Source organism: Lepisma saccharinum, chromosome 11 (assembly GCF_977018435.1).
Source record: "Lepisma saccharinum chromosome 11, izLepSacc3.1, whole genome shotgun sequence".
In the NCBI taxonomy this organism is placed as follows: domain Eukaryota; kingdom Metazoa; phylum Arthropoda; class Insecta; order Zygentoma; family Lepismatidae; genus Lepisma; species Lepisma saccharinum.
In genome coordinates, this window is record NC_139239.1 from 13,128,567 (window position 1) to 13,152,426 (window position 23,860).

At 36.5% G+C, this 23,860-nt stretch overlaps 1 protein-coding gene across 1 annotated transcript; it reads right to left on the reverse strand.

The window, feature by feature from the left end:
* Positions 1-2,699: 2,699 nt before the first annotated feature.
* Positions 2,700-23,408, reverse strand: LOC145994642 (uncharacterized). The gene is made up of 2 exons (XM_083130738.1): positions 23,297-23,408; positions 2,700-16,054 (listed from the first exon to the last, which is right to left on the reverse strand). Exon 2 carries the CDS (start codon positions 15,927-15,929, stop codon positions 13,974-13,976), a length of 1,956 nt encoding a protein of 651 aa, XP_082986864.1. The 5' UTR covers positions 15,930-16,054; positions 23,297-23,408; the 3' UTR covers positions 2,700-13,973.
* Between the last annotated feature and the right edge of the window lie 452 nt (positions 23,409-23,860).

Below are 23,860 nucleotides of genomic sequence, written 5' to 3' on the forward strand. Positions count from 1 at the left end.
AGCACATCACACTGATGCTAAGGGTCCAAGGTTCGAATTCTGGACTGAGAATGGGCGTTTGTGAGTGTCCCTTCATCAATTTCATTGTATCATCACTCATCCTCATCTTCTTTGCAATTAGCCAAAAGTGGCAGAAAAGTGTAGTAAAATAAACAAAATCAAATAATCAATCAATCAAACCAAAAAATATTTAAAATCTCTAAAAAAAAAAAAAGTTTGCTCAATTCATTCTATTTGTTTTCCTAAATATTCAGTGACTGATGAAAATTGAAGCCAATAAGACAACATTTATATTTATTCTGAGTTACAACTCCATCAGTGTTGCAAACATAAAACAATTTTAATACTAGTAGAAATAGCAAAAATTAACACTCATCTTGGCCAGTGTGTCAAGTGAGTGAATGCACAGCACACATGCTGCAAGAATAAGAAAGAAAAAAACACCATTTGCCCTGTTATCGAGAGAGTAAATTAAGAACTGATATATTAAACTATTGCAGCAAAAAAATGAAGAAAAACTTTAAACATGTACACATTTTCATGAGCATTCAAATACTAAAAATATATATTTACATTATCCGCAATTTGTATATAATGCGGAAATGTGGCTACATGTTCTACATAACAAAAGGGTTAATAATGTTTTGCTCATGAAGACTTTTTTTTGACGTTACAAGCCCTAAACAAATTGCATTTATATCCTGTACGTATGCAAATAGGTGAGTCATATTCATGATTGCCATTCACATTTTTTTTCTTTGGTTAAACAAAATTTTCAGTACAGTACAGGCAGACAACCAATCAACGCAAAGGCTGACCTATAGAGTATGAAGTTATCCAGTGACAAATAATTAAATATGACATGCAACAGAATACAAATGGCAATGCACATATGATTTAAGGGGAGGGGTAAAGAAACAAGATCTTTATTCTGCCAGTGTCTCTCCTGGCATCTCTCTAGTACATTATCCAATATATGAAATACATGACAGTGGCAACCATGAATCACTGAATATGTACAGAATAATTTTTCTTCTTTTTTTTATGGTTTGTAGCTTCAAAACGAGGCATTAACAAACAAAATGTTACCAACAAATCGTTCATTGAGAATGTAAATATTCTGTCTCCAAATTCTTAACAAATCAAGATATTTTGTCTGTGGTCTATTTGGGAGGCAACTGTTTCATCTCTGCTATTGTTTGATTCCTGCAATATTGGTGTTTTTGGTTAATCTACAAAATTCGGAAGCAGCTACAACAGTCAATGAAACCTTAGGACAATTTCCATCAACCGACCATAAGCACCAACTGAGCATGAGACAAACCAATTGCATTCTACCCTGTCAGTTGTGGGAGCTGCTTAGAAATAGTAGCGGACTTCGGTTCTTACTTTTGTTGTTAACAGACAAAAATAATAAATACAGTGGAACCTCGATTTTACATTTCTCAGGGAACTAAGTTGAGAAAACTTAAATGTGGGAAAATGTAAAATCTAGGAAAATTTCTTAACATTTTGTTATGTTGGGACCATCAAGCTTGACTGTATAATGCAGGAAAATGTAAAATCGAGTAACGTAAAATCGGGGTTTCACTGTAATACTGGAATCAAATTAGTTTATTACTTTGCTACTGAATGACAAATTTATAACAACATTGTTTCATTTCCATTACAGAACAACTACTTGATCTCATTTCTAAAATGCAGTGTTCTATCTGGTAGATAGAACACTGGCATTCTCAATTCAAAGATAGTGTTGCATGTAATTGTTCCATTTGAAATTTCAATTATTAATTATGGCCTAAATACCTAGCCATACAACTACTTCTTTTTAGAGGCGCTTCAATATGTCAGCGTTTGCAATGATACACACTTTCAGCACAATGGTGATAAAGGTCCATAAGTATAACATGTTAAATTTCAAAGGTCTCTCCTGAAAAAATAAAATTGGAATTAGAACATTTTCATTCTCAGTAGACGAAATGTTGTTTGTTGTGAAGTTTGAAGCAGATATTCTGTGAGGTTCTGTTTCAAAAGTTATTGTTTCCTAAGGTACACCAAAATTTTAAAATAAAAGTAATTTACTTAGTTCAATCACCTTATTGGTATGTAAATATTGATTTTACATACTGAAATATATTCCTTGAGCTTTGTACAGTCAGGTGAAAATTGCCATTGTTACAGAATCATTAAAAAACAATTTAAAATTGCTAATATTTATAGTGGTTTTTGGCAGAGAAGCCAGGCAATGGTAAATATCACAATACATATTATTTTCCAGGACAAGGGCTGTAAGTTGTTGCAATTTCAGCATGTTTTTAAATTATAACATAAATAATAACCCGTGGCACAAGCCACGAGAGCCAGGGCCTACCTACAGACTTCCACCCTCAACTGAGGTGTTATGGGGTGACGTGTGGTCAGCATGACCAACTCCCAGTCATTGTTGTAGGTTTCCATGAAAGGGTTACGTCACTCATTCGTACCTCCCCAATTTCCTCCTGATGGTGAATGGCCATCGGTCCCAGGCCGAAATCTCAGGAGAAAAGTTGTTACGCTTGCCCCAGTAGACTTGAACCTGCATGCATCCTGTAGCCGGAGCCCCAAGCCTTAGACCACACGGCCACAGTGCAGTACATGTTCAATTGGTCACTAACAATGGCAATTTATATGTTAAATTTTCTAATATATAGTCACATAAATGGGTTTTTGTACAAGGTATATTTCCAAACTTTTCTGAAATTTAACAAATTTATCACATTTTACTCAAACATTGAAGATTGGAAAATGAATTTACATACATACATATCTCAAATATACTACATGGACAGTGACTGCAAAAGCGGTACAAAAGTTTAGCACACAGATCTAACAGTGAGGACAGTAATGATTTATCACAGTTATAAGTCACAGGCATATATGACTAGAGCTTCAGTAAATGAAAAGGTAGAAGCCAGAAAGAGAGGACTAATTGAACTTTCAAGGCAATACACTTATTCATTATGAAACTTCAATCTCACTTGAATAGACATCATTTATTTATGTCCTGTTATTTTCCACACTATCAAAAGGAAGTAAAATATAATTTGATATGCCAATGTGATCATTTAACCTTCCAACAATGTTTATAATTTGAGGCACTTTCTTCCAGCAGCTTTCATAATGTTGCCTTAATTTGTACAGTTTATTTTCTCACATATACACACAATTGGACAAAAAAGTATTTGTGATAAAATACGAACATACTTATTACTACAACAACAATCATTAATGTTATAGGCCTATAAGTTTCATTTTCATTTCTTTTAATAAACTGGAGACAAATATATACTTTACTGTATTTTGCTTGTCTCACGTTTAAATTCTTCACTATTAATAAGAGTATATTGAAGCATAATTAATATAAAGATAGGCTTCAATATCATACAAACTAAATAGTCAAAATTACGAAAATAGCAAGTATACAATACTGCATATTTCTTCTAACACATACTACACAATACAGAGCCTATGAAAATGTTTTCATTATGTTAAAAAGTAGGTTCTATGTACATCAGAGCTGCCCTTAGGATATATGAGGGTGTGATAAAACTGTATCACCAAGGCCCTCACACATGGTTGCTACATTTCAAAATGTGATATCAATGATAACTTGCATGGATCACCATAGAGCAAACATCATTTTTGTTCTTGTTATTACTTATAAATAGTACATAAAAGTAATTTCTTCTTCTTTCAATAACTGCAATTCCACATGGATGCACATTAACCAGTGATCTGTGTTCCAAGAGGCCCAGGGAAGGGGGGGGGAGCATGATATCTGAAAAGATCCTCTTTATTAAACATGAAAATATTCTTTATTATGTTTATTAATATTGTTTATAATATGCACTTTAGGACTCCAGATACTGAGATAGGTCCTGGTGGTTTGCAACAAAAGATCATATTGAAAGGGGGTCCACAGTACCTTAAAGGTTAAGAATTGGCTAAACAATTAACACAATCATTGCAAATGATAAATTTGAGTATCCAAGTGCATAACAATCATTGTTATCAATAACAAAAACTTTACTATGGCTGCAATTTTCCTCAGCAAATGTGTTTTCCACAATAACTTTTCTATTGTTGTATTTACCTTATTCAGATATCCACCTGAAAGTTCAGCTTTGCTGACCTTCTGGTGGAGTGCTTAGCACAGCATGCTACAATGCCAGGGGTCCCGGGTTTGAATTCCAGCCCCACACATGAATGTTCTTTGTGAGTGTCCCTTCATCAGTTTCATGACATCATCACTCGTCCTCATTGTTGTGATTAGCCAAAAGTGACAGAAAAGTGACGCTAAATAACAAAAACAAAATCAGAAGTTCACTTATCTTCTATGGCACATATGCAGACTAAATTCAATGGGGCTGTCTCGCTTATGTTGATTAATTTGCCTCCAGCTTCCAAGATTTTAATGGATCAACACAATCAATTTTGGCTGTGCACTTATTCAATACATTTCCTCCCATTATCACATCTTACTTCTGGCAAGCATGCCTTGGAACAGCCCTGATATACCTATATAACTTCTAAATACCCACAGTTAACAAAATATAATCATTTACTGAAACAACACACTGACAACTTATATAGGTTAAGTGACTTATAAATACGTACAATAAATAAAAAAAGTATACTTGTGTCATAATTGCAAATACAATCAAGAAAAATATTGACATCTCACCTAATGAATATTAATGCTATTATTTAATGTAGATGAAATCTGCACAATAAGTTTCAAGTTGCTTTAGTTGTTGGTCACCTCACATTCTCACAACAAAGGTTCCAATAACTTTCATATAACAAATGGGTGTCGCCCTACCAAGTTTTCTCACATTACTTTCTCCATATGTATTTTAAGCAGAATGTTTTGAGAAAATAGGCTAGTCTGAACCTAACCTACAGCTTAAGTGCATAGGCACAAACGTGTTCATTTCTTGGTCAACAAAATAATCGCTGTATCTTATGACAGGGTCATTCCATGTCAAGTGGCCTAAATTCAGATATGGTGTCTGCTCGACCCTCTTCAATTTGATGAAACTTCTACAGGTTATGCATACGTGTACCATATGGAGTACAAAGTTTCAGATTCATAGGTAGTTGGGTTGGGGCCCAGGACTGCTTCTGTGAAGTCCATTTTTCAATGCAGCAGCAAATATAAATGTTGTGTTGAATTTGCCCCAAACTTTAGTAAGCTATGACTACTGAATAAATTGTTTTTAGAGGCTGACGTTTCTCCAGTTTATGGGCCATGAGTATGTTGTAAAGCTGTTTAAATGGTGTCCTGCTTGCTCAAATATTTATGCTTAACAATTTATTCACTAGTTACAGTTTGTTAAAGTTCGAGGCAAATTTATCTCAACATTCGTATTTGCTTCAGGATTGAAAAGTTACACCTTCACAGAAGCAACCCTGGCACCCCAACCAAACTATTTATGAAATTTTGCAGGTCTCCATGTGAGATACGTATACACAAACTGTAGAAGTTTCATCAGAGTGAAGAGAGTCAAGCAGGGACGCTTAGGCCACTTAACATAGAATGACCCGACAACTACATTGTTCTGTGTAGGAGTAACAAAAATCACAACTTGAACTGTCGCAAAAGGAAACACATATATTTATATATATATATGAACAAAAAAAATGCACTCTCTCTTGTGCTGGCAATTAAATACATTTCTTCAGAGTTCATCTGTTCAAAATTAAACAAAAACATAAAATCAATTTACAGGTTTTTATTTACATAATTATTCCTTTCCAAACATTTATCATTATATAATTTCTAAATATAAATAATTGAAGCAGGATTTTAAAAGTGGTATATCTTTTCTGTATGCTAGAAATTGTTCAATCTTGACCACTTAAAATAAGTGTTACATTTAAATTCGTTGTAAAATGGGTCAATCGTTTCATTTTTGAACAGCAGCATGTAGCTGACTTTTTGCATACATTATTGACTAGACAATGCACATATAACACATATTGCTGTAGAAATAATGACTGCAGGATGTTTCAATATAATGTAAACTAGGCAGGCATGTACATATTTAATTGAGGCATTGCGGATATGAAGGGCGAACTCAACAAACGTTCATTGTGAGGGAAATGTGTTTCAAGTTGTCAGGCACGGAGCAAACTACTCTTGCCACGTTTTTGTGGACTTCGCACTGTGCCTGACAACTTGAAACACATTTCCCTCACAATGAACGTTTGTTGAGTTCGCCCTTCATATCCGCAATGCCTCAATTTACCTACAGACTAGCTTTAAGATTCCCACATAATAGGTGGTTGTACTGGTAACAATACATTGTGCACAAATTACGTTAATCATTCCTGCTAAATTATTTCACTTACCTTTCTCTTCCACTAGCTTCAGCTGATGTAAATTTTAAGTTTATGTGATAAATTGCAATTGAAACTGCATAATAAGAAAAATAGTGAAACAATATTACATGCTTTAAGGAAGACTAGTTCAGTAACAAACACTGCCCTTGGACAGCTAAGAGCCCACTGTCACAAAAATTCCTTAATTATGCTAAACAGTTATAATGTATTTGCTACAAGAAATGTAAAGAATACTTTTTCTTATCCAGAAACCACACCCTCAGAAAAAAGATTAGTACAAGAAATCTTCCCTTTTTCAAATTCAATAAATGTTATGCGATCAGCATTCTCTCATATTTAAAATACTAAACCTCGGATTTTTAGGTTCTAAAAATCTTAAAATAGGTACCAAAAATCTTAAATTAGGCTCGAATAATCCTGAAGTAGGTTCCAAAAAACATAAAATGGTTCAAATTCCTGAAAAATACTGATTAGGTACAATCGTTAAAAATAAAATTTGGAAAGCACCGTAATACATTTTAATATGTGTGTGTGTGTGTTTATATATATACAGGGTGATTCAAAAGTCACGCAACACAGGACAACTCCGTTATTTGTGCAGATACCGAAAAAACGATAGAGGGCAAAATTGTTGGACATATGTTTGAAATCATAACCGTGATGTTGCATTTGTATTATTTTCATTGTGTGCAGGAAACAAGAACAAAATTGTTGGAAAATACATTTTAAATCATGACCATAATGTTGATTTTTCTTTTTTTTCTTCCAGTAATCAACAACAATGTCCCAGTACAAAATTCAGGAAAGGGTGGAAATGGTTCTTAACCATGTTGCAGGGATGAGTCTATGGGAAGCTGCAGAGGAATATCACAGACGGCATCCAGATTAACCACCGCCACATCATGCAATCATTGGTCGTTTACTGGAGCGGTTCAAGGCAACAGGCAGTATCCAGACAAACCACGGTCTGGGCGGCCACGTACGGCAACAGATCATGCAACCTCAGCTAGCATACTAGCTAAGCTGACAGTCAATCCAACATGGTCAACACGAAAAGTGGCTCAAGAATGTGGCATCAGTCAAGCATCCGTGTCCAGGATACTATCCAGAAATCATTTCCATCCATATCATGTGCATTTTGTCCAGGAACTGCATGGAGATAACACAGATAGACGGGTGCAGTTCTGTGAGTGGTTTACTGAAAGACGAACGCAGCAGCCACACCTTGAGGCTGATATTCTTTTCAGCGGTGAGGCCTGGTTCCATCTGAACGGAACAGTGAATAGACATAACGCTGTGTATTGGGCAACCGAGAACCCATACATTGCTGTAGATGCTCATCATCAGACTGACCCAAGGTTAAATGTGTGGTGTGGCATACACGGGGATGTTCTTATTGGTCCTGTATTTCTTAACAACAAGCTCACTGCTGGACTGTACAGAGAGCATCTCGAGATGACACTCCTGCCCTATTTGGATAATCTACCCCTAGCAAAATGATGTTTTTTTTTTCTTTCAGCAAGATGGAGCACTGTCGCATTTCGGACTAACAACTTGCAAATTGCTGAAAGAAGTTTTACCTGGGCATTGGATAGGTCGCAGGGGTCCCGTGGAATGGCCACCTAGGTAACACCACTTGACTTTTTCCTCTGGGGTCATCTCAAATCTGTCGTGTACAGAAACAGGCCCCGAACACTGCAGGAACTTCGGGGAAACATCAGAGGAGCTTGTGCAGCAATAACACTTATGGTGTTACATAATGTGTGCAAGAGTTCTGTGAACCGTATTCGGATGTGCCGTCAACAGGATGGCAATCAATTTGAACAATTCCTCCGGTAGTGTCCCAACGGTGCAGCTGCTGGACATGTCAGTTCAGGTCGTTCCTTTGTATCAGTTTGCCACTCTGTGCGGTTGCTATTGCTATTGCGATTGTCAATTTTGTTGTTCGGTCGTAAATGGAGTACGGCTATGACATTGATTTGTTTGTGTTTCTTTCCGTTTGCCATTTTGACAGTCATTTTGTTTTGTTTTGTTTGTGATTTCAAGCAGACTAATAAATGGTCCATCTGCTGTCGCAACAATTACGCTCATGATTTCCAACAATGCATTTCCTACACTTATGACCTCTATCATTTTTTCAGTATCTGCACAAATAATGGAGTTGTCCTATGTCGTGCAACTTTTGAATCACCGTGTGTGTATATATATACAGTACTGTGCAAATTAATGCGGACAAAGAGAGAAAAAAAATATATTTTTTCCATTTTTTACTCTTTCTTGGAGATGTACATAACGTACACTTACACTAATATGAAATTGTCCTCCTTTGGCTGCTATTAGCTGCTTGATGCGGTTTGGCATTGATTGAACCAAATTTGAACACATAACTTTGATATCACTGTCATGAAACCACACATGAATCACATTGGTAATGACCTTTTGCTTCGTTGAACAGTCCATTTTTGCAACACGTTTCTTCACAATACCCCATAAGTTTTCTATGGGGTTCATATCCGGTGAATTCCCTGGCCAATCTAGAATCGTTACATTGTTGTCAGAAGCAAATTTACGTACAGACTTTGATGTGTGACAAGGAGCAAGGTCATGCTGAAAAATTTCTTGTCCGTCGTTAGTGGGATTTTGAATGAGTGGGACAATTCTGCGCCTCAATATGTCAATGTATTTTGCGGAATTCATCATTCCATCCACTGGTACGAGCCCTCCAGGTCCACTGCAAGTAAAGAATCCCCAAAACATTTGCTTGGGTGGGTGTTTGACTGTCTGAATGCAATGTTCATGTCGTAAAGGTTCACCTGGACTTCGTCGCACAACACATGCTTTGTAGCCATGCACTTCAAAGTGAGACTCATCTGAGAATATTACCTTCCTCCAATCAGCGACTGTCCATTTCTGGTATTTCTTAGCCCATTTTAGGCGTTTCGTCTTCATTTTAGCTGTCAACAATTGCTTTTTAACCGGTTTCCTGGATTTTCTTCCAACTTCAAGTAAGCGACGACAAACAGTTGATGCATCAATACTGATCCCAGCAGAAAGCAAATCACGTTGCAGGTCCACACTTCTTTTGTATGGGTGAATTTTCCTGTTTCTTAGCACTAACGTGTCACTTCTAGGTGTTGTTTTGCATTTTCTACCACACTTTACTTTTCGCTTTGGAGAAAAACTACCAGTTGCCCTGTAGTTTCTGATAATTTTTGACACCGCTGATTTCCCAACACCAGCCTCTTCAGCGATTTGCCGCACAGTCATGGATGTGTTCTCACCCAGTGTAATAATTTTAGAACGTTTTCTGGGTGTTATATCCATAATGAAAACTCGTAGGAACACGGAGCCCAACAAAAGCGTGTTTACTACAGCCAAGCTCTCACAGAAGTCTGTTGGTTAATAATATTGGCATTGCACAACGACAACAATGAAACACCAACAACAATGCTTCAAACCTTGCAATTGTTGTAAACATTCTCAAGTACGCATCAAAAAGTTAGCTGATACTACCAGTATAAATCTGTTACGTATTTATTCGGTTTTTTCTCACATAAAGAGTGTAAAAACTAAAAAAAAATGTATATTTTTCTCTTTGTCCGCATTAATTTGCACAGTACTGTACATATATATAGCAACCAAATATTAATTTTCTAACCATGGACGTCCACAGGATTTTTTCCAGGGAGGGGCAAGCAAGGTATTTTTTCCAGGGGAGGGGGCAAAGGAGGTATATTTTTCCCCATAATAGTGATGTCCCCTCAAGAAACACTGCTTCAGTCTGAAATTATCATAATCTTTCAACGCCTTTATAATAATTAACATAAATTACTGCGACTGAAATGAAACTACTTGTAAAATATACACTTTTAGGTAGACATTCATTTTCCAGGAGGGCTGTGCCCCCTTCTTTGCCTCCCCTTCCGGATGTCCATGCTTCTAACCATATTTTCATTTTTATATATCATTTTAAAAATTATCCACAAATTATTGTAATATTATACTTGTGCTGTTAACAAAAGTTAAATTAATTATGCATGTATAATTTGCGGCCCAATACAAGGGTAGCTACTCACTGGGAATTCCACAAATTATGCATCACTTTTTCTCCGTAGACTTGAAAAACTGCAACTTTTATTAATTCAAATCCCATTGAATTTATACAATCCCCACACACACACAACAACTTCAAAGCACTTTGTAAACATAGTCAAGACCTTATGAAACAGAAATACACCAAATATGTAAAAAGAAATGATCTCTTTACTAATCCAAAGAGATTCTGGGCATTTATAAATTCACGGCGACAAACCAATCGCACTTGCTTTACTGTTGTTTCTTTCCAGTTTAACATGGTTTCTGCTGTACTGGAAATTTCAATAAATAAAAATACATATTCGGGCCATTCCTCAAAAAGTGGCCCTACTCCAATATAATAAGAAAATGAATTAATATGAAAATTATTATTGTTTTTAATTGCATTAAGGTTTAATGTTTGTGAATGCATATAATTTGCACATTTCACCAATAAAATTTACTAGCATCTGCAATCTATATGTTTCACAGACAAATGAAGTTAAAATTTGCTACATTTTTGAAGTGTCACACAGGTAATGCAATTTCGCTAGCCAAGGAGATAGATAACTTGAGGAAGGGAACAGTTGACTCCCCAAACGTAGTTTGGCATACCGTACATACTCACAAACCATAAGTAAACTATATTTTGGTATTTTTAAATACTTAATATATTAATTGAATTGAATTATAATATTTGGATACATTGGAATCATGCAGACCCTTTATATTGTTAATATATCTGTTTGTGAGTGTGTGTGTGTGTGTGTAGGTGGGTAATATACAATGTTGAAATAGGGAAAACATCTACTTGTACCCTTGAATTTTTGGAAAGTTTGTCTTGAATTTCGGGAATTATACTTGAATTTTATCATGGTCCTAAAGTGGCCACCCTGAATGCATAATCATTTTCAGGTTTTCCACAGTCAAACTCTGCAGTTTGTCTGTGAGAATCATCTTACATGCTGAAAATGATCTTTCAACAGAAATATAGTCAGTGGTGCAAATTTGAATGCTGAAACATTACGTTGCAAGGTGCGAATCACAAAAGTACCAAACTGATGCAAAAGTAAGCAAGACCCATGGATCAGAAGTTTGCATTTGGGACTATGCAGGCAACAGTAGCAAGACATTTTCCTTTGTTTAGAGATTTGAAAAAATATCATGGTCTTGGAAAGGGGAAATCGACAGAGTATGTTTCAAAAACGTTAGAGCAAATACCTTTGTGTGATATAAAAATCTTAGAAAACCTTAAAAATATATATATATAAAGACCTGAAAAAGGGTCTGATTTAGAGTTCTAACAAGCAAATTAGTTACTTTCGGCACTATAAAACTTTATCAGTTGTTGAGTTGTTGTTTTTTTTCTTAATGAAGCACTGACATAACTTGTTATTTCTTATTTATCTCCAAAGGAAAAAGGTTAAGAACCTAAAATCAGAGGTCTAAATATCACTAACCTCCCCCAAGAAATACATGAAAAAATTGTAGCCCACATTATACTCATGCAAGACAACAAAATGATACTTCATTTGATTTGTAATGCTCCAGTCTTGTGTTCTGTGTGCTAAATGTATTGTCATATTACACTAATTAGAAGAAACAGTAACATCAAGAATGTGCAATATTGTGCGGTAATTTTTGTACTCAGGACTTACTTCCAATACCTAAGAGAGTTTGCATAAAAAATCTTCCCTCTCTGTGAATCAGCACAGGGTGAAAATTCAGAACATCATTATTTTTGCAGTGGCACTACCAATCAAGCTCTCAAGTAGATCTGATAAATAACAAAATAACAATAATTATCAGAGACATTGATGTAAAAGTTTTGAACTTGGGTAACAAAGGAGTCTATAGTATCTACTCATTTAAGATTATGAACAATGACAAACTTTTGTGACACTGGGCATTCTTAGAGCAGAATTCTGCAGAATAAAAGTTGGGCATATAATTCTAAGACAAATAACACTACGCATATACATATTACTAAAGTAGGTAACGATTGTATAAGTCGGAGACGGATTTCTTCAAATTTACAGGAGAAAAGACAAGAAAGTACTTACGGAATTGCGTTCTTGAGGACTTTCTGAAGCCGGGGAAATTGTTTTTTCGAATCGTGCAACTTATTTGGCTTGTAAGTAAGGTATTTTTCTTCATTCATGCATCTCCGTTGTACGATAGCTCGTGCCGCCATTACCGTCGACTACGTGACTCAAATGTTCCGTGCGTTCAACCATGTAACCCCCCGTCAGTGTAGCAACCACGCAGTAGTTTCACAAGATGACGTGTGAGCAGTTTTTTTTTTCCAATTTAAGGTAAGACTAGTTTACGTCCTTTTCCTAAGGAATACGTGTCATATATCGTTGGAAAGCTTATTTTATAAGGAATTCAACAACGTAAATCCCAAAACGATGAAAAATTTCCTGAAGGAGTAAATCGAGAAAAAACAATGTTGTCTGGATATGCGTAATTGAACGTACTGAGGAATTTTTTAGATGATGAGGAACATATTTAGGGGTGAAATGAGTGCTAATGGAACCTAACCTAACCTCGTAGGCATACCTCGACCCCGTGAATGGATAGTGGGGCTATCGTGAACAGAAAGTGTAAAAAGAAAAAGGTACTTACCCGAAGAGATGCCGGGTGCCGCACCACGAACGCAAAGAAGCAATCACCATGCAGATAAGGGCGTAAAGTAGTCTAGCCACAATTTTCGCTTAAAAACCTTTTGTGAATAGTTTGTGCGGCATTTATCGGTTCATAAGTTTGGAAACACTGCACATCAGCTGACGATACTGCACATCAGCTGACGATACTGCACATCAGCTGACGATACTGCATATCAGCTGATGATAGACAACGTGAGTCAAGATTTGCCCGCTTGCCCGCCGAATTAGCAACGACCAATAAATGATTATAATGTTAAAGATAACGCTTTTTTCATGGAAAAAAGAGTGATCCCCAGCTTGAAAAATGTTCCGGTATGCATATGAGGTAAGTAGAAACGATTTTGAAAATATACGAGTTTCATGTGTCTCCGGCTTATACAACTGGTACCCTAAAGTATACTTATTCAATGCCCCAACACTAAATTATTCCTCCCCCTCCCTTCAAATGAGGAAGTAAAGGCTACAAAAAAATGTTGGCTGAGTGATGTATATAACTAAAGCTTCTAAAATACTGTGAGTATTTAGTGTCAAAAACTGAATATTAATCTTCAGATAGACAGACGTACCTCTATGTACATTATTTATGAGTATTTAGATACAAATAATGCTACAGATGTGCGCATTATATAAAAGACAACTTACACAATCAATATCACACATTTTGAATTAAATTGACTTCAAAAGAAGGAGAAAATAAGGCTACAAAACCTGGGCTGAGTGATGCATATAACTAAAGCTTAAAAAAAAACTTAGTGTCAAATACTAAATATAAATACACAAGAGAAAAACTATTCAGCTAGACACACTATTTCTGAATACTTTCCCCTTGGTAACAAATTTCCAAAATCATATATCTATTCTATTAGTAGGAAGATCGCTGCAAAAGCAGTAGAGTTTTAAGATCCTGTCCTCTACACAGTGAGACTGGTTTCCATACTTATTGATGCGATTGACGTCACCAACAACTTCATACTGAGAACTCCAAGCAGTTCTTTCCAGGAACCCCTCCAATAAACCTCCCCCCGGAGTCACCTCAACTATCACTCGCAACTTGGCCGTGAATCCATCTGGCGACGTCACCTGGGTATTTGGAAGCAACATCTGAGCATCCACGACGCGAACCAACATGAGAGGTACGCAGAAAGCTCTCACCGGTGCCAGAATACCGTTCACATGGCTGATCAAATCATGAGCAGCTTCCTGTGCGTGTTCGTTTTCCGGAGGCATTGGTATCTCTTCTGTGCATACGCAATACTCATCGGAAATTCCTATTTCATGACAAGTGCGGTTTCTTGTAATTGGTCGAAATGGCGACAATCCAATCCAGCCCCACCTCACAACTTCAGACTCGACACCAAAGTTGAACATGGCAACATCCATCAGCAGCTCGTACAAATCATACCAGCTCAGTAGAACCTTCTCATTTTTCTTTAGACCGACTTCTAGATGTGGATATTCATTTCTCATCCACTGGGGCAATGAGATGCTGAAGAAGGGCATCCGTTCCTCCACCCTTCCTATAACAGTTCTTCGAATAACATCAAAACGGTTCCCGTGGTCCCCCATCACTATAACAATCGTGTTTTTCAAACTCTCTCTCTCATACATGTCCCTCAGCATATGGTGTATATCTCTGTCAATTACTTTAATTGAATTTATTTTATCATGGCTGGCATCAGAAAGAAAACTGTATGCAAAATATTTGTAATCCTTCATTTTCGTAACAAATTCCTTAGTATAATCAAAAAAATACATGTGCTTCGGTTTATTACCGTAGCACCTCCAATCAGAAGATTTAAAATGTTTAATATTTTCCATGGCAAGCCAAAAAGGTCGCATATAATAATCTGTAGGTCTAAATTTAAAGCCTTTCGCAAGATAATTAAAAGTGGCAAATTCCGGATCATCTTCACCAAGCATTGTGATGTAACCTTCCTTGCTAAAATTTTTCCAAACAAGAGGAAGAGTATCGAAATAACCTTTTCCCGAACCTCTATCTCCCCAGGACGGACCTGGAAGACCCTTTTTCTTGTATGCCCGCATACCGGTCAGGAAGGGTACCATATTGGGATAAGTATTGTCACCAACTTTTGTCAAGCCCTTGAGGACAGTCGCATTCAGCACATTCATTATGTAATTGTACGTTTTCGGAAGCTGACGGATGAAGTTAAGCCTCGACATGGAATCAAAGCCTAGAATCAAAACGCTCGGTCGACCTTCCTTCAACTTCTCATTATTCTGCAGTAACTCCTTGGAAGGAGGAGGAACGTGGGCATGCCCTGATTCGTAGATAAGCTTATTGGCCTTTGTGTAACACTTAACTATGACATAATCTGAGGGAAGTTTCTCTGGTGCTGAGAATATCTGTGGTATGGAATAATTAACCACATTATCATCATTTGCAGGTCTGATAATTTCCTGATAAATGCAATCAATTTTTGTCAATTTATATCCCGATTTATTAGCACCCGTTTCATTAATATGGATAAATCCATCATGGTCTACATACGTGAGGTATGGTTGTGGTTTTCCACATTTTACAGAGCTCCATTTTGTTATGTATTTCAAAATACTGCCATCAAAAGGATCGTAATCAGGAATTTTACAGTAAGTTGTTGCTGGCTTGTTTCTAACATAATTTTCAAAATGAACATTGTAAAATTGGAACTCAACTGATGTTACATATGTTTCATGGGCAAGGAATAACACAGCAGCAGAACAAAACAGGCCAATTGAAAATAATAATCTCCTTGAAGCAAATAGGATTCTTAATATTCCTCGGAAACTCTGCCACGTAACCATTGTTTTAAAGTGAATTATGTTTTAATAAATAAGCTTTGTCAGTTCCAATTTGCAAACACTTGGCATTCTCTTTAATGTCCCCCATGTGGTTAAGGTTGTTTCCATTATGTCATGTTGTCATATATCTGTAAGGAAAAGCATTTATGTTACAACCACAAAATCTGTTGCCACTGAATTAGCTATGTCACATATTGCATAACACTCTTGAATCTTTGAGTTTATTACACAAATCACGATAATTTCAAAAAAAAGAAAAAATAATATGTATGTAAAATCACTACAAATATGTAGAATCAATTGAAATATTTTTAAAAAATGACAAGTGTTCTATTAGTGTAAATTGTCAATATTTCAAGTTTTAATGTGATTAAATATGCTGGTATAAAACTGTAATTACTTAAAATACTGAGCTCAACTTATCATATGCACTTTTTTTGTGATTAATGCATTGCCTGTTTCAGTGACAGGTGATGGAAAAACTCAAGCTGACACTTGATCCTCCAAATTGATTTTTCTTTTCCAGAATGTAAATCAATGAGCAATTGTGCTTGACATATAAGAATGTGATTTTATACATTAAAATGTAGCCAGAATGCCCTTGAATTGATCCAAATGTTTTAGTTAAAATACATTTTTTAATAAATTAAAGAAAAGTTTCTTGCACAGACATAAAGACCTGCTTTCTGTCACATATGTTTATTTATTTATGCACTGACAAAATTTAGATACAGGACAAATGAGCACTGTAAGCTGAAATTTTCAACAATGAAGAGAACAACATCAAAAATAAAATAACACAGAAACGATTAACAAAAATAAATCAGACATGACTCTATTTGATATTTACCAGCATTTGTTCTGATGGAAGATCGAAAGACCTACTCTGAGAAAAATATATCAACACTTGATGGGAGGTAATGGGTGGGAAGTCTGTAGAAGAGGAGCTTTTTTTCTTCTTTTCTTTAACCTTCCATTGCTATACGTGTGAGAGCGTCGCTCATCCTAGGATAGAATTGTAAATTTTTCAGTCCCAGCTAATGATATCACTTTCTGGTCTTATGTAGCTGTCATTTGTAATGTCTATGGCCAGATGATACAAGTTAGCTACAGGACGTAGCATTGTTCTCTGTCTGCACAGACATGTCATTTTGATGACAATGTCTTTCATGAGTGCCATGCTCACATGTGTACCAACCATGTAACCATTTTCCGCAAATATATTTTATTTCTGTGCACACTAAATTCATGTTGTATCACTTTTTTTCTGCTTTGATTCTTCGGTAATTATTTTACATAACTTGATTCGCTTATTACTGCTATTACTTCTGACTAAATTAACTGTGAAACCTAATATTTGTTCCAAATGAACAACAGCATTTCTGAGCATAGTTTGCTGAACCGAGTGATTATATTCTTATGAAGATGAGCCTATTTTTACTTGTTTTTTCCTCAATATACTGGCCCGGATTAAAACTACGAAGTAGAATGTATATCTATCCCATTAATTATTGGACTTATTACTAATGTTATGAAAATTAGTTAACATCAAAAGTAAATTCCTACATAAAATTACAAAAACCGTTCGGTATTTCTACACAATTTGTCTCTCATAATAGGTAATCAGTAATAGTGCAATACAAGAATATAATTTTGTTATTATATAGTAAATAAGATAAATTTTAACTTAGAAGTGATGTAGTATATTAGGCAATACATATTTATAAACTATTTTTAATATAATGAATGTAAAAAGATAATCGAAAAGATGACAAAAAAAAAAACAATGGAATCCATATGTTAACACCACGCTCGCCGTATACCAACTGCATTACTCTGGAACACATATACCAATGAAGGGTTAAATATCCAGTCTAGGTTGTTCTGTGTAAAATAGAAATGTGTTGCGTATTGCTAGTAAATTGTGCATCCCACAAATCACCTGGCCAACCACAGACAAAGTAAGAGACATAATGAATATTGCCCATTGCTTCAAAAATGTTTTTTCTATCACTCATTCGGTATAATTACAGAATACCGGGAGTATCTCCAATTGCTTTCAAATTTGGTATACTCACTAATTTTGACCTCAAAATCACGAATCTGCAGTTAAAATTGGCGGTCACATCTAGAAAATATGAAATACCGTGCATACATTACCCCTATGATTAAAGAAGGTAAAGGTAAAGTGCTCCCCTGTGCATAGCACCACGCCATGAAGGCGTATAGGGGGTGTGGGGGTAACGCCCCACACTTTCTTGATCCGGTCGTGAGTGGGATGATGTGATCAGCATCACGCCCCTGACCACCTTTACCCCCAAGGGTTTCCCCCAGGTACCCATGTTATTCGACGCTGGGTGGGCACCGGGGCCGCTTCCATCGTTAGAAAAGTTCCCGGATTTCAACCGGCAGGGGATTGAACCCGGGACCTTTAGCATGGTAGTCAGACGCGTTACCGACTGAGCCACCGCGGCCGCCTATGATTGTCGATACTAATGGTCGCCATGATTGATGATGTAAACAAGTGAAGTTCGCTATCCATTCCATGGAGCGTTGCTTTACATGAGACAATATGGCATCTTCAGTAAATGTGGAAAACATACTTGCCGCATGAACCATTCATGTAGCCCCACGAACCATTCACGTAAGGTTAGGTTAGGCAAGCATAGTTAAAATTCAGGGTATTCATAACCATAGTTTTGGAACGTATTCATTTCAAAAAAATTGTTGTTTCCTTCATAAATCACCGGTGTTTACTTCATTCACGGACCCCCTTATTTCTACTTATTTCGCATTTTCTAGATGTGACCTCCAATTTTTAACTGCAGATTCGTGAGTATGCCGAATTTGAAAGCAATCGGAGAAACTCCCGGTAAGAGATTGGTGCTTTCATCTGTGCTTTTATGTTCATTTACATTTTGTAAAAGTAAATTGAGTTTTTTTTACATATTCCATAGCTTTGTTTCTAAATGTGTATTTGTGTGAAAATATAATTTCTGTACCAAATGTTCACATGGGTAGGTTAGGAAGATCCCGTTGCGTTAGTATCTACACTTACTTCTCCTTTACATACATACATTATACAGGGAGTCATTTTAATGGCGCCCACGAACCACAGATTCGCATAGAGGACATCAAAACAAACAACTTTTCCCAGTAACATTTTTCTCGTTGGTGCGTCGATTCGACGCTACAGGCATTCAAAAAAGACCGTTTTGCCGCCTGGATGCTGGCAACCCAACACAACATTTGATCGTACCTGTGACGTCATATCCTGCGGCGAAACAGCACACGGCAGGGTTGCAAGGAACACACGATTTTGTGAAAAATGACAAACTACCAACCACATTATTAGCTGTAAAACGAAGCGAGATACGTGTCCAGCAGACCGAACATCATAACCTACCAGCCAGAAGATCAGCAGTCATCTCTCAGGGGAAAGGGGAAGTGAACCAATGATATAATAAATGGTAAAACACGTATTCAAAATGAAATGTCATGTCGGATTTTGTCTCAGCTTACATCTAAAATACCAACAACAATAAATTTTATTGGACTTACAGCTTACACGTGGCTGTTTACGCCCAACTACATGTCAAATATTTGCAAATCTCGTTGCAAGGTTGATATATACAGCTTTGTATCCAGATGCCATGCGGTACTTTTGTGCTGATAACGGAAGTATCCGAGGTTCACGTTGTTACATTACGGCTAAAACAAGTACAACCACAGTAACAATCTAATGATGAATCAGTACCGAATATACTACCCTGTTCACATTTGCAAACTATTACATGTATATCCGGTGCGTAGATAAAAACATAGTCGTCTTACATCTTGTATTATTACTACTTACTATATCCCTGTATTTTAAATCATTTTTCCCACTTGCCTCATAATGCTCTGAATATACATTGTATTACCTGTTGCTTACCTTTGGAATTTTGAGTTCTTTCATTTCTATTTTGTCATCTGTTCAGTGTGTCACAGACAACTAGTATCAGAAGGACAAAGTGGATAGACTAAATTGTAGATGCCAACTTGGTAACTAGATTTGCAAATATTTGACATGTAAGCTGAGACAAAATTCGATATGACCACTTCCATTTGAATTCTACTTTTTTTTTACCATTTTTCGTATTGTTTGTTTACTTCCTGTTAGGTTACAGAACATGTTTTCTCGTTTTGTTTTACGGTACATAATGAGGCTGATTGTAGCTATGCTGGCAACCCTGGAACGCATTGCTTCACGACGGGATATGACGTCACAAATGCCATCAAATGTTGTGTGTGGTTGCCAGCATTCAGGTGGCAAAACAGGCTTTTTTGAAAGACTGTAGCGCCGAAACGACGCACCAACGAGAAAAATGTTACTGAGAAAAGTTGTTTGTTTTGATGTCCTCTATACGTTTCCATGGTCGCCATTAAAATGACACCCTGTACATGCCAAAGAATACATTAGATAGATTATGCTAGACTGTTTTAATATTCCCACAGTTCCTTCTTTTTCCTTACATGCATAAGATTTAAAAAAGAAAATGCATTTCTGAAATTTATGAGTACAAGTTCGACTTCCTACCTTCAGATACAAAATTTGGTCATAATTACTACTTCCCATGACTTGAAAAAGAAAAAAAAACTGATTCACTTTCTGCACACACTTCATGCATTAATTCATTGTCAAAAAGTTTAAAATCCTTTCCTTCCCTTTCCCAGATTGGGAAAATCATCCACCATGTAGAAGTCATCCTATCATTGAAGTGTTTCTTCTATTCTTGAACCTCACATGTTCTGAAATACAGTGAACGAACATGGTGATTGACATTTTATGTGATATTATCTGTACTGTTGAATATATTGTGTCAAATATTGTCACTATTTGGCAACTGTTTCGTGTGTTTCATGACTTTTCACAAGATTCCACCACGCCTAAGTATTATTTATTGGAGAAAAATGTATATTTGAAAATTAGCTTATGCAAGCATCCATGCTTTGCATAGAACAGCTGTTCTTGGTTTATTCTACTGTCAGACATGCAGTTATGGCATATTTTTGTGTGAGGCTCGAAGGGTCTTTAGAGTTTGAGACCAGATATTCCATGATTAGGTGTTTATTACCTTCAGATACAAAATTTGGTCATAATTACTACTTCCCATGACTTGAAAAAGAAAAAAAAACTGATTCACTTTCTGCACACACTTCATGCATTAATTCATTGTCAAAAAGTTTAAAATCCTTTCCTTCCCTTTCCCAGATTGGGAAAATCATCCACCATGTAGAAGTCATCCTATCATTGAAGTGTTTCTTCTATTCTTGAACCTCACATGTTCTGAAATACAGTGAACGAACATGGTGATTGACATTTTATGTGATATTATCTGTACTGTTGAATATATTGTGTCAAATATTGTCACTATTTGGCAACTGTTTCGTGTGTTTCATGACTTTTCACAAGATTCCACCACGCCTAAGTATTATTTATTGGAGAAAAATGTATATTTGAAAATTAGCTTATGCAAGCATCCATGCTTTGCATAGAACAGCTGTTCTTGGTTTATTCTACTGTCAGACATGCAGTTATGGCATATTTTTGTGTGAGGCTCGAAGGGTCTTTAGAGTTTGAGACCAGATATTCCATGATTAGGTGTTGGAAGCATTTGTGGAAGTTATCTTAATGTTAAGAGCCCTAAACATCTAGAAATCTTACATTAATGCCAGGAGCCCTAAACTTGACCTGTCTACCTCCCGACGCTCCCCCTAAATACATTCTTGGTAATACCTCTGTACACCCCACGCACATCAAGTTGATGGTAGCAATTGTAATCGACTGGCTGCTCACAGACAAGCCAGCAATTCCATATAGGAGTGCTTATACAGAAGGGAAAAATCGTTCTGCAGAAAACACACAATAAGTAATCACTAAGACTATGAACTGTGTGTTAACAGACATAAATCGAAATCGAACTATGTACAAAATGTGTTTGTAGAATGGTTAGTTCGGAATTAAACAATCGGAACTTGGATGCACTAGTTCTTCAGCCACGTCATCTGCAAAATTGACATAATGTGGGTGTATAGTGTTGATTGTCTTATTAGAACTTGACGCAAGAAAGTACATTCTTCCTAATACAAAGTTTCTCAACATTAGAAATATTGGTAACAGTTTCATAGATCGGAGACACATTAAAATCGGATATTTTGTGTTTCGCATGGTTCGTACTTACCAATTGTGTATTGCGGAACATAGTTCAAGGTGCCATTATGCTTTTTACACGAAAACAAACACAATTTTTCACATTCTGAGTGCTTTTTTTTTTTATTCCTTTCTTTGCTTCCGGAACACACATTATGGCGGGCACATCTTGACTCATGTTGTGGGTGTGCAGTGTTTCAACCTTCTTCACCGAAAAATACCGACTATCGTGTTCGTCACCGGTGGAAATTATACATTATGCACGGGTAGCTGACAGATAGCCCCACGAACCATTATGCACGGTAGCTGACCGATAGCTCCATGAACCATTTCCGATAAGGTTAGGTTTGGTTATGTTAGGCAAGCATACTAAAAAAAAGGGGGGTTGAAACACTGACAGGGGCTTATGTGATCAAACGTACGCAGCATCCGGTTGTCGTAGGGCAAGCAAATGAAAGCAATGGCAATTGTGCGTCGGTGAGATATTTCCCTTGAAAAATACATGATTTCCCGGTCAAATATATTCTAAGATGAAAGAAAATACCTCCACGAACGTTGTAAACCTTGGAGAAATGTGTCTCCGATGTATGAAACTGTTGGTTTTCTATAGTGAGTATACATCATCACCGAATCTGCATAAATTTATCTTGCTCTGAAATGCAATTCGAAACTATATTAATGGTCTCAAACTAATGTACTTTTCAACTCTCGCCTTGCAACATATTCAACAACAAATTACCCGATGGCGTAGTGGTAACGTCGTCGTCTTGTAATCAAGGGATTCCGGGTTTGATACCCGTGGAGGCACATAGTGTTTCTGGTCGCGCTTTAAATTGTAGGTCCGTGCATAAAGTGAACTTAATACAAAAACTCAAATATTCAACAACATAACACCGTAACCTTCTAATCAAGAGGTCGAACAGATCCCCGGTGGGAAAACAATGCATTTTAAACTGTATGTCCAGTTTCAATTACCCTATCTGAGCATGTAACTTACTGACAACAACCAAAACAAACATAATTATTCAACAACGAAGTAACTATGCTACTTCCTCTTGACGCAGGAAGTAGTGCTGTTCAGCACTAAAGAAAACCCTACAAAGACGATTTATTAAGCATAAACATGGAAAAGAACATTCTTTTACCCTTGTCCTTACTGAAGCACATAGTTACTCACCCTGCCAGGTACACAACAATCGTGGATAAATCATATTAATTGAATTGTATCAGTAGCAGACGTACGTTCAAGGATTTTAGCGTCCATAGCGACTGATCACTGGGAATGATGCTAGAAGAGTGAATAGCGCATGTGCAGAGGATGTACCTGTACGGGTCTTCCTCTCCGCACAACTGTTTTGCTACTTTGTGTTCTGACGTCAGATGAGGAATGCCTACGAGGTTAGTAGGTTTCATTAGCATAAATACAATGAAAAAATATTATTTAGTCTAAGAGAACTAAACCTAGCTAGCCTAACCTGACAACGTAGGCATCTAGCCTAAAATTAAAAAGTTTCCTCCCATGACGTCAGAACACAAGGGTGCTCAAGTGTTGTGCAATAAGTGAGACCCATGTCTGTACGCAGGTCCCATAGTCAAAAATTTCCAAAATCAAAAACAATGAGAGGAAAAGCTGTCAACTATATTATTGTTGTTATTTAATTTCAAATGTTGGCACTCTTTCCATTTCTTTACAAAGACGGTTTTAAGTTTTATTATTAGATAAAATCCCCCTTGTAATGTG